The sequence below is a fragment of the Durio zibethinus genome, chromosome 2, assembly GCF_047325235.1.
Source record: "Durio zibethinus cultivar Kanyao isolate XHJ-2024 chromosome 2, ASM4732523v1, whole genome shotgun sequence".
Classification (NCBI taxonomy): domain Eukaryota; kingdom Viridiplantae; phylum Streptophyta; class Magnoliopsida; order Malvales; family Malvaceae; genus Durio; species Durio zibethinus.
Window position 1 is genome coordinate 705258 of NC_143163.1, and position 16275 is coordinate 721532.

At 35.3% G+C, this 16275-nt stretch overlaps 3 protein-coding genes and 1 pseudogene across 3 annotated transcripts; 3 read left to right on the forward strand and 1 right to left on the reverse strand.

Moving 5' to 3' along the window:
* Positions 1-650: 650 nt before the first annotated feature.
* LOC111308567 (putative serine/threonine-protein kinase At1g09600) lies at positions 651-7334 on the forward strand. The gene is made up of 8 exons (XM_022906979.2): positions 651-2100; positions 2365-2649; positions 3130-3447; positions 4139-4366; positions 5050-5150; positions 5601-5703; positions 5778-6284; positions 6621-7334. Exons 1-8 carry the CDS (start codon positions 1618-1620, stop codon positions 6825-6827), a joined length of 2232 nt encoding a protein of 743 aa, XP_022762714.2. The 5' UTR covers positions 651-1617; the 3' UTR covers positions 6828-7334.
* A 645-nt stretch (positions 7335-7979) lies between these two features.
* LOC111308568 (glucuronoxylan 4-O-methyltransferase 1 pseudogene) lies at positions 7980-9113 on the forward strand (annotated as a pseudogene).
* Positions 9114-9790: 677 nt separating this feature from the next.
* LOC111308570 (ras-related protein RABD1) lies at positions 9791-13014 on the forward strand. The gene is made up of 8 exons (XM_022906982.2): positions 9791-9900; positions 10036-10108; positions 10314-10361; positions 10465-10512; positions 11175-11246; positions 11924-12079; positions 12334-12437; positions 12753-13014. The coding sequence occupies exons 1-8, from the start codon at positions 9887-9889 to the stop codon at positions 12841-12843; spliced, it is 606 nt and encodes a 201-aa protein (XP_022762717.1). The 5' UTR covers positions 9791-9886; the 3' UTR covers positions 12844-13014.
* A 411-nt stretch (positions 13015-13425) lies between these two features.
* LOC111308569 (ras-related protein RABA2a) lies at positions 13426-15738 on the reverse strand. The gene is made up of 2 exons (XM_022906981.2): positions 15340-15738; positions 13426-14111 (listed from the first exon to the last, which is right to left on the reverse strand). The coding sequence occupies exons 1-2, from the start codon at positions 15502-15504 to the stop codon at positions 13629-13631; spliced, it is 648 nt and encodes a 215-aa protein (XP_022762716.1). The 5' UTR covers positions 15505-15738; the 3' UTR covers positions 13426-13628.
* Between the last annotated feature and the right edge of the window lie 537 nt (positions 15739-16275).

Consider the following 16275-nt stretch of genomic DNA (forward strand, 5'->3'; position numbering starts at 1 on the left):
CTGCTCACTTATTTGAAGGATATTCACTATCTTCCTTAATCCAAAGCAACAACAAATTACTTTTATATTTTATATTCTCTTTTTAAGAATGAAAAAAAAAATTAATCAGTGCTTTATTGATAATATATATATATATATATAATTTTGAAACACAACAAGTGCTTTAATGTTTTCAATTTCATATGCCTGATGTTAATAAATTCGCAACATTTTTTTTTTCATAAATAAAATAGCATGTCATTCAAAAATTCAAGATTCATGAATTATGGTAATTTTAATAAATTATTGTTTTATATATTAATAATAAAATTTTTAACTTCATAAATAAATTAATATAATTATCATGTATCTATTTAATAATTATATAAACATTTTTTAAACATATATAGTAAATGAACACATCAATGTATTGGATAACGAGCCTTTTTTAATTACACATGTTCAAGGTATAAAACCGTTGGGCTCTAAGTGAAGGAGCTAACCTAAAGCCTAATACCTTGCCCGGGTTTCATTGGCCCAAAACTATCAACCGACTTAGCCAAGCCCAATCCATTCAGTCACGTCGTTGTCACCCAGGATATTCTCCGTGAAGACCAGGTCAAACCCCAACGGTCCTCAATATATGCCACGTGGTATCACCTCCACTCTCCACCCGTGCGTTGCGTTCAGGCAGGGATCTCCATCTCTCTTTCACTCTTGCTTTTTCTCTTCTCAGCAAACGTTCTTTTTGTTTTTTTTCCTCTGAACCAAACGGTAAACACAGCATTTTCTTCCAATCTCTTTTACATCTCTGTCTCAAAACAGAGCTTTTTTTTTTTTTTTTGTTTTCGTTTTAGTTTCTTCTTTCGGGTATAGTAGAAAAAAATCTGATTTTCTTTAAATTGTAAAAAAATGGAAAATGAGTTCAAATTATGCACGCTCTGTATTAACCAAAACTATCCTCTTTTAGGGCTATTTTTAATCCTAGGATTGATACCCAGATCCGCATTTGTCTCCTTCTTTGGTAAGAACCAATTGTAAACAGACATTTAGCTTGTTCTAAAAAAGGTATATTTGTCCAAGTAAAAACAAGCGTTTTCAATTTTTATTTTTGGTTAGTTTTGCCTAAGTTTAGTTGTAATTTTTATTACGCATTTACTTCATTTTCTGTCTTTAACAAATTTAGACAACTGAATTATTACTTATTTACAAAAAATAATTGCTATTTTTTCATTGTTGGTTAATTTTACCTCCATTTTTGTTTTATTTGTTTTTGGGGGGCAAAATTGCCTTTTGAAATTCCATAGTTTGGTTCAAAGAATCACCATTTTGATCTGTTTCTCAGTTTTTGAGTTTTTTTCTTTGTTTTGGGTTTTTGTTGATTGTACTATAAGCGTTTTGGGATCTCTCAAATTTGTCATCTCTTTAGGATATCCTTTGATTTGGGATCTGGGGTCTACGATTCCTTTTATATAATTCAAAATCAAATTTCTAGAGAGAAAATTACACATTTTGTAGAGGAATTAGATTGTTGATCCAGGGGGCAATTTCTCTGGGATCGTTGAATCCTATAATACAGGAGAAAACTGCATTGAATTAGGCGTTTTCCTTTTTGGAAAACAACAGGGGCTCCAAATTATGGGTTGCATTTGCTCGAAAGGAACTCGAGCAAATGAATATGTTGAAAATAACCGTGGCAAAAAAGACAAGGTCCATAAGGACAAAGGAAAAACCTCAAAAATTTTATCTGTTTCTTCTAAGAGGGACAATGTTGCAGTGGAGGCAGATGCCACTGCACGGCTGATATCAAATCATGAGCCAAATCAAAATGCCGTTTATGCGCCTGCATCCTCTTCTGATGATGAGGAAAAGAAGGCGGCATTGGCGGTTGTTGAGAGGTCTAAAAGGACCCCATCCCAGCCGCAAAGGCAGTTAACAATGGAGGCAGGGGCGAGGGGTGGACAAGGGCAACCGAGGATGTCCGGGATAATGAGTGCAACAGGTGGCGAGAGAGGTGCACAAGTGGTTGCTGGTTGGCCTTCTTGGCTGGCAGATGTAGCTGGAGAAGCCATCAATGGTTGGATACCTCGAAAGGCAGACTCATTTGAAAAGTTGGAGAAGGTCTGCACAATAGCTCTATCTTTTATTATTTACTCATTTATAGTTTCGATTCTCGTGTTTTTTTATTTATACTTACTTTGAAATTTATAGTGTATATACTAGCTAGTACTATGCGGTTAAAATGAGCATATGTTTGTTAGTGTGCATTTTGATACAAATTATTTCAACCTGAAGGGACTGTAGCTTTTCGATTTATTGTTGTAATCTTTTATGTCATATTCCTTTTCCTCTTTCAATAACTTAACAGTCCTGCTGATCCTGTAGATTGGTCAAGGAACTTACAGCAGCGTGTACAAAGCTCGTGACCTTGAATCAAACAAGATAGTTGCCTTGAAGAAAGTGCGATTTGCTAATATGGACCATGAAAGTGTTCGATTCATGGCAAGAGAAATTATTATTTTGCGTAGGCTTGATCACCCTAATGTCATGAAGCTTGAAGGTATAATTACTTCTAGGGTGTCTGGAAGCTTATACCTTATATTTGAATACATGGAGCATGATCTTGCAGGGCTTGCTGCAACACCTCGTGTTAAGTTCACTGAGGCTCAGGTATATTCATATCTTCAATATTTATTTGATTATATCATTAACGTTGTTCAGAACATCATAAAACTTGTGATTCCATAATCTTCTGGACTTCAAAAGAGTATATCCATGGTGGAAGAACATCATTTTATGAGAACTCTGTTAGATGACGACCTGTGATTGGTTTTCATTGGTTTTGTACACCATTCTGTTACACCATGACCTATGATAGTCCATATTGTGCGTGATACAAAAATTTGTTCCAATTTACAGCTCAAAAGGAAAAGAAGCTTGGTGAGAATACCTTTCTTCAGATATTAGCTGCTTGTACACTCGGTAGCAATTTTGTGTCAAAGTTCTAGCATTTCATTATGATGTGACATTATTTGATGTGTGAAGAATTATATTTAACCCATTTTCAGTTTTTTTTTTTTCTCAAATGAAAGACAATAAACTCAGTTGAATGGTTGCTCGAGTGCTGAATTTTATGTGTTATCTGTGCAGATCAAGTGCTATATGCAACAGCTGCTCTGCGGACTTGACCATTGCCATAGTCGTGGTGTTTTGCACCGTGACATAAAGGGCTCAAATCTCTTGATAGACTACAATGGCAACCTCAAGATTGGTGATTTTGGACTGGCAACCTTTTTCCATCCCAGTCAGAAGCAGCCTTTAACAAGTCGTGTAGTAACTCTATGGTATCGCCCTCCTGAGCTTTTGCTTGGTTCTACAGACTATGGAGTTTCTGTTGATCTGTGGAGTTCTGGTTGCATTCTTGCAGAATTATTTGCTGGAAAGCCTATCATGCCAGGAAGAACTGAGGTACTTCCTTCAGTTTTTGGGAGTATTCACACATAGTTTGATACCTCTTGTGTACATCAAGCTTCCTATGAAGTTTTTCATATTTATGGTTGTGTATGTTTGTGGGGGTGTGGATGTTGGTGCACTTGCTTATCAAGAATGGAAAAATATAAATGCAAAGAGAATTTTGCGTCCCTTTTTCACATTATGAAACTGGTACTATGCAGCCAATTGTCTGCTTTGCTTTAATGTCATAGCAGCACTCTGCTATGATCTAGGTACAGAATTGCATAGACCAAAAACTATGATCTTATTTAGGGATTCGGCATTTGTGTTAATTTGCTTGTCATCTCACTTGCCACATATTGAAACGTCAAATTATTTGCTCATTCTGGAGACATGTATGTGTTTCTGTTGGGTCAGTGTTTACTTTTAGGTAGGTTGGAGGGGTGGGGAGGTGGCATTGCTGGTGGTGTAGTATGTATCGACAGAACTCATCTAATTTAATTGATAATTTACTGAACCATAGGTTATCTGATTTTCTGTTATTTCTTTCTTACTTTCATTGTCTTGATATGCAATGAATGTGTACTCTAGAATTGTCTATAAGTCATTCAGAAGTTACTTGTAGAACTGTCCAAAGTGCATTATGCTTGAGTTTTGGAGTTCAACATTTGTGGGGTGTGATTATCTCAGCATTTATGATTTCTAGGTGGAGCAACTGCATAAAATCTTCAAACTCTGTGGATCACCTTCTGAAGAGTATTGGAAGAGATCAAAATTGCCACATGCAACCATCTTCAAGCCTCAACATCCTTATAAACGTTGTGTTCCTGAGACATTTAAGGACTTTCCTATATCTGCTTTGGCCCTTCTGGAGGTTCTTCTTGCAGTAGAACCCGAGTTTCGTGGAACTGCTTCTTCAGCACTTCAGAGTGAGGTAAAGTTAATATGGTATCCCTCTAAGTCATGCATTTAACAAAAACTCTTTTAGTTATCACCTTATTTATGTATTCTTCTTTTTGGGGCCAATCTATCAGTTAGTCTAACAAGTTCTGTTATGCTTTTTCCTTGTGAACAAGTAAAGTGGCACCTCCTTATACAAACAAGAAGAGAAAGACTCCTAGCTTATTGGCTTGAACTGCATTCTGACATATTACCATTCATAATCTTCATAAGAGTACTCTTCATTGTTTAGTTGGGAATTTCTAATATGTGTATTGGTTAATTTGCTGAGAAGATAAAGAATTCCTTATAATAAGCAAGAAGCCTTTCTTTGTATATTAACTTTACTTAAAAAATTATTATTCATGATCTTTATAAGTTTCAGATGTCCGGTCTGTTGATTCATTAGGACACATCAGCTCTTCTTTTTACTTGAGAAATGACATTTTCACTAAAGTTAACTACGAAATAGTTTCTACACAGGATGTGTCTAGGTCCTGGTGGTTGGTTCATCATTGGAACGTCAACTAGATTGGTTGCTTATGAGTATCCTACTTGTTCATCCTTCATACATGTCATCTTTATTTGAGAGAATTCATACTTGTCATCTTAACATTCTTTATGTTTACAATATTTCATTTTGCTAATTTTGTTTAAACTCTGAAATTTCTATTCCAGTTCTTTACAACAAATCCTCTTCCCTGTGATCCATCTAATTTGCCCAAGTATCCACCTAGTAAGGAATTTGATGCCAAGCTTCGAGAAGAGGAATCTAGGAGGTATTTTTCTGCTCCAACTTTGTGTTAAAAAATTTTGATTCCTCATCAAAGTTTAAACAAAATTTTGCAAAAATTGTCATGTGGCTAATTAAACTTGTCTAAATTCTGGTTTCATTAGTTCATTATGGTAGAAGCTCTATAGTTTCTTCTTTGTGATTTGCATTTGGTATTATGTGTTGGGAATTGGGAATATCATGATCATTTTGGCTCCCATCCTAAACATAAACTTTGATGGTCCTTAAATAGCAAGGAAAACACTGAACGAACTAAAGTCTCTCCTACCACCAGAAAGGGTTGAAAATTCTCAATATGACTTAGCTTGTGTTATTGGCTATGTTAAATTGAGCAGCTTGTGTTATTGATTATGTTAAATTGAGCTATCTTTCCCTCTAAAATTTCCTGAGAAAGTATAAAACAACTATTTTGTCTGTTTGGTAATCAAAAAACCAGGCGAAGAGCGGCTGGTGGGAAAGTACGTGGACATGATTCAGTTACAAAGGTTTCCAGAGAATCTACAGCTGTTCCTGCCCCAGATTTCAATGCTGAGTTACTGGTACTTTTTAACTTGTGAGATTTATTGCATAGCCTTTTGGTCAAGACTAATATTTATTCTGTTGCTTGATACAGAAGCGGCAAGGACAGTTCAATGCTAAAAGTGTCAGTGAAGGATACCATCCTGAAGAAGACGTGGGTGCTGGCTTCCCTATTGAGCTTCCAGAAGGAACAGCAAGAGTTGTATACTCTCATTCTGGGCAGTCAATGCACCCAAGCAACTTTGGATCTTCACAAAATATGAAGGCCAATGAGATTGAGTCTATGAAGACTTCTGCTCGAGTATTTGGTTCTCCAAGGAACCCTGAAGAGTTGAGAACTCAGGCAACATATGTCAATCATGGAGCAGAGGAATTGTCCAGATTTTCTAGCTCAGTTGTAGTTAGAGGCAGTTCACGGTTTGATATGACCAAACAGAACAGCATAAATCCACACTGGCCAGAGGAGCGTTTTAATGACAGATTTAACCATCTGGATAATGCTGGGTCCTCTGAAAATCATGAATGGTCCCATCATTTACTTGATTTGCCAAAGACTTCACATGTGAAGGATGGACAGCTATCTTCCAAGGAATCAACAGTGGTAAGATAATTATGGAAATAATCAGTTTTATTAATCATGTTTTTTGTCCTAGACATCCTATTTCTTTTCCTTTAGTGACAGATTCAATATCCATTCTTGTGGCAACTGATTTCTGAATGCTAGGCTTTTATTTGACAGCCATCTCCTAGAAAATCCATGAAAATTTGAAGCTTAAAGTGTTTATTTGCCAAAGAACATAGTTTATAACATTTCCCAATGCCTTAGTCTGCTTTGCTTTTACGGTTTTCATGGCATAATGGAACACAAAATCCACCAGTCTCAACTCTCAACCGTCTGGAGTTACTTACTAACACTTACTTTTGTGTGTGAATCCAGCGTTATGTTCCCAAGAATAACCGAATCCATTATTCTGGACCATTGATGCCTCCTGGAAGAAACCTTGAGGAAATGCTCAAAGAGCACGAGAGGCAGATTCAGAATGCTGTCCGAAAAGCTCGTTTGGACAAGACAAAGGCAAAAAATAACTTTGATGATAATGGACAAACTGAATCACTACTTTACCATGCGAGATATGCCAGGTGACAAATCAGAAAGAAGCTTATACCAGCTTTATTTTGATACAGAAGCTCAGCAGAGTGTCACAATTTAATTATTAGGAAGAATTATTTTCTTTTGGAGGTCTGATAAGTCTTGCTGCCAGAAGAGGTTCAACAATCATGAAATCCCCATGGATTTCAACCTGGCAGCTAGATTTTTTTTTTGCTGCCAATTTTTCCATCCGAAGTTCTAACCACAAAAAAAAAAGCATTGGACGATTGAGAATGGTGGTGGTATATGGTGATTTCTGTTGAGATTTGCATACTTGCCATTTTCTTGTTACCTCAGGTGGAGGTCTCTGTCCTTCAACTGTTGGAACTATGCTTTGTACAGCTATAGTAAGTTTCTTATAATTAAGTTTACTGCATTCTTTGTAAAGGCCAAATGATCATCTCGAATTTACTGAACACAGACTGGTCCTTTCATAACACATTTTTTTCAGTTTGTCAGTCGATTATTCTCGAAGATATAACTCCCCTTGTTTCTTTTCAATTTGTCAGTTTGTCAGTCTTGCTCTTGTACAAGGAACAGCAGCATAACCCTCACCAATGCACTGTTTTTGATACTAGCATTAAGCAAGGCCTCAATCATATGGAACTGCTATGTCACCGTCACCTGGGCTTGTGTGGTGAGAGTGGCATATAATGTTTAAGAGATAGATAACAAAGTACACCAATATGTTGCATTTTTTGAGTAAATGTAAGAATCTAACAACCAAAATAGAAAATTTTAACTTCCACATCGTTTTCAATCACAATCATTAATCAGCAAAGACTATTCAGCCAGCAAATTCTGAAAACTAAGGCTTCCCTAATCATGCAGGGCTATTGCACCTTAAAATAATGTTAGGAAGAAACAAATTTGGAAAATTGGAATAAGGAACCATGTCAAAATCCATGAAATCCATAACTGCAGCTGACAAATAGATCAGTGAACCCTAATTTAATGAACCACCAAACTTGTTGATGTGCCAACCATAGTGTTGCTTCATCCAGAATCCTTGTAGATACTTTTATCTTCATCAAGTATCTGATGTTACTTCCCTTCACGTCTAAGCATAATGAAACAATATCTTGCAATGTTTCACCATCTCCGGGCAGCTCACCAATATTCTGTTGGATCTCGAAACCTCCGAAATATAACCTTATATGCTTCACCTGAGACTTAAAAGCTCAACCTCTTTTCACCAGTTTTTAAACCTCAACGACATCAGAAAGGGGAAATGGTAAAAATCAGTTCTTGAGTTTCTCCTACTCTTTCAGACAATTCAGACAAAAATGAGGCCTAAAACCAGTCAAGCCCTCAACCTCAAAGTCCTCCTACTAGGTGCTTTCCTTGCTTTTCTTCTTCTGTTCGTGTTAAGATCAAGCTTATCATCATCTTCCCAGGAAAATACAGCGCCAGGTAAAACCTCTAATGCCATTAAAGAAAGCATATCAGCAGACTGCTCGCCAACTTGCGACAAGATACCGCGTTCTCTTGCCCAAGCTCTCATCCATTACGCAACTTCAACTATCACCCCACAGCAAACACTAAAAGAAATCTCAGTCACAACTAAAATTCTAGAGAAAAGGTCACCATGCAACTTCCTAGTATTTGGCCTAGGCCATGATAGCCTTATGTGGAGTTTACTCAACTACGGTGGACGAACAGTTTTCCTTGAAGAAGATGAAGCCTGGATAGAGCAAATCCGACGCAGGTTTCCCATGCTAGAATCTCACCATGTCACGTACGATAGCAAGGTGAACCAAGCTGAGAATCTCATGGAAGTGGGCAAAGGACCTGAATGCACAGCAGTTGGTGACCCTAAATACTCAATGTGTCAACTTGCATTGAAAGGTTTGCCAAGTGAAGTTTATGAGATGAAATGGGACTTAATCATGGTTGATGCACCAACCGGGTACTACGAGGAGGCTCCAGGGAGGATGACTGCTATATACACAGCTGGTATGATGGCAAGGAATAGAGAGGAGGGAGAAACTGATGTGTTTGTGCATGATGTAAACAGGGTTGTTGAAGATAAATTCTCCATGGCATTTTTATGTCAAGGGTACATGAAAAAACAAGAGGGAAGACTTAGACACTTCAGAATCCCTAGCCATAAGGATAACTTGGAAAGGCCCTTTTGCCCGGAGTGATTTTACAACATTGCTTAGCTTTTTTTGCCTTCATCAATTCTTTATTGTTGATGCTGTTTCATGGGGAAATTATCCTTTTCTGTTTCAATGATCTCTTCCAAAAGGAAAGATGGATACGGTTGAGTTGTTATCACACCAACCAAATTGCGTAGCACTATAATTATTGCACTGCAAATCGTTTTTCAGGTGCAGAAACCTCACATTTCTTTGATCAGCTGATATATATATAAAACTGCAGAAAGTATAATAAAGATGAGTTCCAAATTTTTATAGTTAATTTCTCAGGTTGACCGATCGAGTCATTGATTGTTTTTGGAGGGTTTTGGTTATATTTTCTTTAAACATTTTAATCTTTCTCTTTTAATCCTTATACTATGGTACTACTATGTATTTTTCATGATTTCCACAGAAAGGACGAAAATGAAAGAAATTAAAAAGTTGACAACATCACATTTTCACTCTACGTATTAAGGTTATTTCTGTCATTGCACTAATTTATTCAGAAATGTGACCATATTAAATAAATAAATAATTAATTAGTTATAAAAAGACTTACAATTAATTTTTTTGGGGGTTTTGGTAATACTTTCTTTCAACATTTAAACCTTTCTCTATCAACCCTTGTACTATACTGCTGCTATGTATTTTTAATTATTCCACAAAAGGACGAAAATGAAAGGAATTAAAAGGTTGACACCGCCACATTTTCGCTCCACGTATTAAGGTTATTTCTGTCATTGCACTAATTAATTTAGAAATGTGACCATGGTAAATAAATAAATAATTAATTAATTAAAAAAAAAACTTTCAATTATGACATAAAAAGACAGAAAACTTTCCCTTTCGCTGCCAAATAAACTGCAATTTCGTCTCAAAATTAAAAAATTTTCCTCTTTCGATCCAATCATGAGCAACGAATAGTGAGCCCCCTTTCTCTCCAATTTCGCTTCAATTTTTTCTTTCCATTTCTTTATAATTATTATCTCTCTTCTTATATTTCTACTCACATTTTATTTAAAGAAAATATAATTGTTATTTTCTTTTTTGCTTTGTAGCGATTATCTGTTCAAGCTTCTTCTCATCGGCGACTCCTCCGTCGGGAAATCCTGTTTGCTTCTCAGATTCGCTGTAAAGTTTAATTTCTCGTGGTTGCTTTTTTCTTTTAAATTTAATTGTGCTTTCAGTCGTTGTTTACTTGTTTGGCATTGTCGGTTTGGTATTTGGTTAATTTCTATAGTAAATTAAGAAGAAGAGTGGTTAATGAGCTTGATTTTAACCTTAATCTTTGAGTAATTAGGGTTAAGACTTTTTTTTTTAACTTTAATTTTTCCAGGATGATTCTTACGTGGATAGCTACATCAGTACCATAGGTGTTGATTTCGTGAGTTTCTTTCTCTTTGTCGCACAAATATTTGTAAGTTTAATGGAAGTTGTTTAATGTACTAAAAATGTGAAATTTATTTTATTTAATTGTTTATATTTAGAAAATCAGAACTGTGGAGCTGGATGGCAAGACAATCAAGCTACAAATTGTGAGTATAATTTATTTCTTTGCAGAAAGTGATTTTTTTTTAGAAGTTAATTTAAAATGCATTTGCAATCAGCTTTCATTTAAGCCGATAATTTCGTTCTTTTGAAGTTAAATTCTGCTCAAGAGTTGGTTTAATATTGTTAGATTTACAGCCCTCTTTTTAGAAAAAAAAAATTTCTGAACTTTTTGGGAGTTTAACTCTATAATTTCATGTGTCATATAAGAAAGCCATATGGATTTGCTAGAGTCTTGAGTCGAATTGTTGTTATGGTGGAAGAATATGCCACTACTGTTAATGAGGATCACTACTAATGTTTGTCTTTACTTATAAATGGGTTTGTTATAAATGACTGAGAAAAGATAATCCTATTTATCAGTTTACTATGAAGCTATGGCTCGCATTGCTAAAATAACTTTAGTTTTGATAAACCAGAAAAGGAGAGTTTAGTTGTGTCACTGATGCAGGAGCTGTCAATAGCAAGGTGTTTATAGGACAAGTTTGTTTAGTTAATCTAGTTTGATTACTCTTCTGACATTTGACCATGGCTGTCTAGTGTTGGAAAAAATTAGTGACAACGAGTCCGGAATCACTCTCCTCTAAAGTTTTCCTTCCTTTTTTTACTTGGCTTCTAACATGTAATTTTTTTTTCTTGTTTCTTTTAGTGGGATACTGCTGGACAGGAGCGCTTTCGGACTATTACAAGCAGTTATTACCGAGGAGCTCATGGGATTATAGTAAGAAACTGAACCCGACTGATATGAGATCATAAAATTTTATGTCAACTAGGCCTTCAGGTTGGGGGTGGGGGGGGTGTGTTTCAAACAAATTTGATCATCAGGTTATCTGTTAATTGATCCCCTTTTGTCTTTCTTGCAAATATAATAAACATGCAGTCAATATTCTGGATGTTGTATCATTATGCGGATAGTGATGTGAGCCCAAAACTACCTGTCTTAGTATGTAATTCTCGAGTTGGTGAAAGAGAAGGGGCCTACTCTATTGAACATACATATTACTGGCTATCTAAATGCTCTCTCTTTCGAATGTTTAATCTGGAAGTTGTATTTGTTATTTGGTGATTTGTTTATTTCTAGTCAGGAATGTGCGAGATATCATAATTATTTTCACACTCTTGCTGGCTGGTCTCCGCCCATTTACTGATTCTTTTTAGTTAGCTAGGTGACATATAAGTCCAGGCTTTTCAGTCTGAACACCCTGGCATTTATTAACATAGCTTTCCTTGTCACCCTATTTTTCAAAACATTTTCAAATCTGTGCATGCTGAAGAACATAGATAGAAGATGATGTGCTTTTTTCTAATGAAATGATTGTTAAAGTTATAATTTTCATATTTCATTTTTTGACCCTGCTAAGTGTCTCAGCTTCCTTTTGTATTTTGGGATTACAACAGATTGTCTATGATGTTACTGAGATGGAGAGCTTTAACAATGTCAAGCAGTGGTTGAATGAGATTGACAGATATGCTAATGACAGTGTATGCAAGCTTCTGGTTGGGAATAAATGTGATTTAGTTGAGAACAAGGTTGTTGACACACAAACAGCGAAGGTGTGATTTGTTATTTTTAATGTCTGAACTTTTATCATTATTTAATTGTCATTTACCAGGGGTGTTCCTTAAAGGTTTTAATCTCTCTTTGAGATTTCTAGGTTTTGTCGGTTTTCCTTTTGAAACTTCTTGTGGGTTATTGATGGTTAAGATGACAAATTGGCTGAACTAATGGAATCTGCAGTTAATGATATAATTTACTACAGGCATGATAATTTGATTAATTTGCAATTCTGTTCTTCATTGAACTGCAGGCATTTGCTGATGAACTTGGGATTCCTTTTCTGGAGACAAGTGCTAAAGATTCAATCAATGTGGAGCAGGCCTTCTTAACCATGGCTGGCGAGATCAAGAAAAAGTAAAATGAGTTCCACTCTTTCATGCTTTTGTTTTTTGAAATGCTATGATTTATTTATCTATTTGCTATTAAATGATTATTGTTTATTTGTAAGATATCGCCTTTGTCACATGCCAATAGGGTCTCCATGTGCTTCAGAGCATTTAATATATTGCTCTTGCCTTTGATGCATTTGTCTTCACCATTCTAGATCGTCAGAAAATCATTTTCATTCTTCTCCAAAATCTCAACTTTTTATTCTTTTCTATTTCTTTTATTTTTCATTTCCTTATTTATGAAGTTTATCAATATGATTTTATATCAAAATCTATGCAGAATGGGTAACCAGCCAGCTGCTAACAAGTCAAGTGGAACTGTTCAAATGAAGGGACAGCCAATTGAACAGAAGAACAACTGCTGTGGCTAGTCAACCATGTTATAATCTAACTCTGTTTTAGACCGTAAACATGTTGCATATCATATGAATCTTTCAGAAACTAAAATGTTGTCTGCTTGAACCCTGTCTCTGTGTCTGTGGAAGTTCTGATGCTTTTTCAAGTGTATCTTATATTTTCCTAATAGATTAGATTACTTACCACTGGCATATCTTTGCTAAATACCCCAAATTGAAAAGAAAGGGCCTCGACGGTACTGAACGAGACTGCAATGCCTCCCAGCTAATACTAATGAGTAGACCAAGTCATGCCCAAACAATTCTTCAGCGAGAATCAGTTACAAACAATAGTTCCTTATTTTCCATAATATTCTGGTGTCACCCGCTGCTTCACTCGTTCACTCGTTCTTCTGGAGTTTATAATGTCCTATACCCTCTGAATGAAATTATCAATTCAACTAACAAGTAACAACTACAAATAAAAGATAGTAAGAGTGGCAGTAGCTTCAATGATTGGGAGGGCAAGGAGGGTATTGCCACCTTAAAATCATTATTAAAAGATAAATACCCAGTGCTTAAAATGACAGAAGTTGGGAGAAAAAGATACCCATGCGATTGCAACCACAACCAAGTCATCACTAACTTGCAACAATACAAGAACTTGAACAGTTAAAATGTTTGTAATGATACATAATAACGTAAGAGTAATAATAAAAAGAGTCGACAATAAAACCCTCAACTTCAATAGGAGGAAATCGGAGGAAACACAAATTTAATACAAAAAGAAGAATGAAAATTGTAATGAATACAGATCATGTTCAAGATGAAGAACAGCAAGCCTTTTTGTAGTTAGTCTCCTGTGCTCCAACAACAATGGTCTTACCTTCTTTAATACTTGCAGGTGCTGGCTCATCCGAAGAGAGTGACTTCTTACTAATTATGCGGTATATTTCAGACAGAATGGTCTGGAAAGCCTTCTCAACATTTGTTGCTTCCAGTGCAGATGTTTCGATGAATGAAAGGCCCTCTTTCTCCGCATAGCTTTGACCATCCTCTGTGGCAACTGCTCGGAGATGCTTCAGATCAGTCTTATTCCCGATCAACATAATCACAATATTAGAATCTGCATGGTCCCTGAGCTCCTTCAGCCATCGGCTCACGTTTTCAAATGTTGTCGGCTTGGTAACATCATAGACCAGAAGAGCTCCAAGGGCACCCCTATAGTAGGCACTGGTTATTGCTCTGTATCGTTCCTGACCAGCAGTGTCCCATATTTGAGCTTTCACAGTCCTTCCCTCAACCTGACAGAAGGTATATTAGGAAGATTGACCTTATAACAACCAGAACAGTGAGTGTATTTCTCATTGCTAACATGCAGTAGAAAAGGCAAAGAGATAGAGAGAAAGAAGACACACTTTAAAACTTATTTCCAAGGAATGGACATTGCCTATCTGCTCTCTCTGAAAGTAGGACCAACCCTACATTTTGCTTTCATTTCCCACAAAAGATAAACAAAAAGACTAAAATCTATTTATTTTAGATTAGTTCTAAGATGTTAGGCCATCAAGTAGACTGAGCCAAATAAGATGCTAACTCAACTAATCAAGTACCATCTCCATTTTTAAGAGGATCAGGTAAAGAAGAACATTTATCAAGTTAAAAAGTGACATCTCCAACCTAGTTTTGATCATAACAGCATTTTTAGTAACAAAACAAGCAAGAAATCAAAATAATGGATTCATCTCATATATCAAAGTATTTCGAAATAAAGACTTCCGGAATGAACAACATATAATTTTCTACCTTTCAGAGCGACTTTCATGAGATACCAAAATAAAACATAAAAAAAAAACCCTACTACTAACTAAATTTAGTAAATATCTTGTTCCACAATTCAACATTTTTGGTGCTAAAAATATAACCTTCAATCACTAGCATCAGTAACCAAGAAAACTTGCATGCCTTTTCTCCTCAAAATGTGGATTAGCATATATAGCCAGGAATCTGTTCAATTTTTTGGCCTTTGGAATTTGGCAAAAGAGCCCATAGTCATCTCCTGAATTTGGGCTGATAACTAAACTCACCACCATGTCTCAAAGCAACAAAAACTGATGGGATCACAAGTTTCTATATTTCGCCAAAAAAAATTGATAGATTGACTCACAGCAAAGCAACAAAACCTGACTCAAACAGTGGCAAGACTTGCAATCAATGAGAAAGATTACATTTTTATTCACTTTTCTCATAGATTTAACACAATTCAATCATAAAGATAATCAAACCAGACAATGAGATTTAATCAACTTCATTTTTTCAGTTAATTTTATCACTGATTGACTCAATCTAAAATATTATAAAAGAAATCAAGAAAAACAAGAGAAATTCAAACAAAAGAAAGATTAAACAACGAACAAGTCAGATCTACTTTGACCTAAAGCAAGACATCGAAAAAAATAACCGAAATTATACTTTAATTGAGAAATACAAATGAAGTATATATCAGAAATAAAAAAAGGGGGGAAGATTTACTTGGAGAGTGCGGGTAGCGAATTCGACGCCAATGGTAGATTTAGATTCTAAGCAAAACTCGTTGCGAGTAAATCGGGAAAGCAAGTTAGATTTTCCAACACCAGAATCGCCGATTAATACAACCTTAAACAAGTAATCGTATTCCTCGTCCGGTCTCCTCGCCATTTTTTGGTTACTGGGTTTTTTTTTTTTAAGCGTTGAAGATAAAAATAGAAATTGAAAATAACAGGGAAATCCTTTTCTTTCGAAAGAACGGTCTCTTTGAGAAAAGAAAGTGTGAGAAAACAATTGACAGATTTTCAAAACAAGAGAAAAAAAAAAAAAAAAAACGAAATTTCGTTTACGTCTTTGGAATTGATGTGAATTTTACCCACTGATTCTGCGCGTTCATGATTTGGTGACTTATATGACTAAAACGCCCTAAACGTTGCAATATATTGGTGATAATCATTAGGGTATAACGGGAAATCCGAACTGACTTTCTTTTCCATCCAACAAATTATTATGAAGGTAAAAAAAAAAAAAAAGAGTTGCTATTATCATAAAATCTTATTAAGATTTTTTAATAATTCTCACGAAATTTTTTTTTTTGAAAAAAAAACATAATTCTAATGAAATCAAATTTCTAAAAAAAAAAAAAACTTATTATATTTAATATTTTCAAAATAAGAAATTTACGAAAGTTATATAAAGATTCAAAAATACTTTAAATATGTTAGCTATATAAAGATTTTACGACAACTAAAAACCGAATCAATTGAATGAACATTTTAATTTAAATTGTACCTCATGAAAAAGAAAAGAAATTTATTCATTGTCCATTGATGCTACTGAACAATATTTATATGTAAGAAGAATGAATCAAAGGTAGGTGAAGCTGACCTGGCATGTGGGTGCTGTAGGGATAGTCATATTTAGTGTTACTTAAATTAAGAG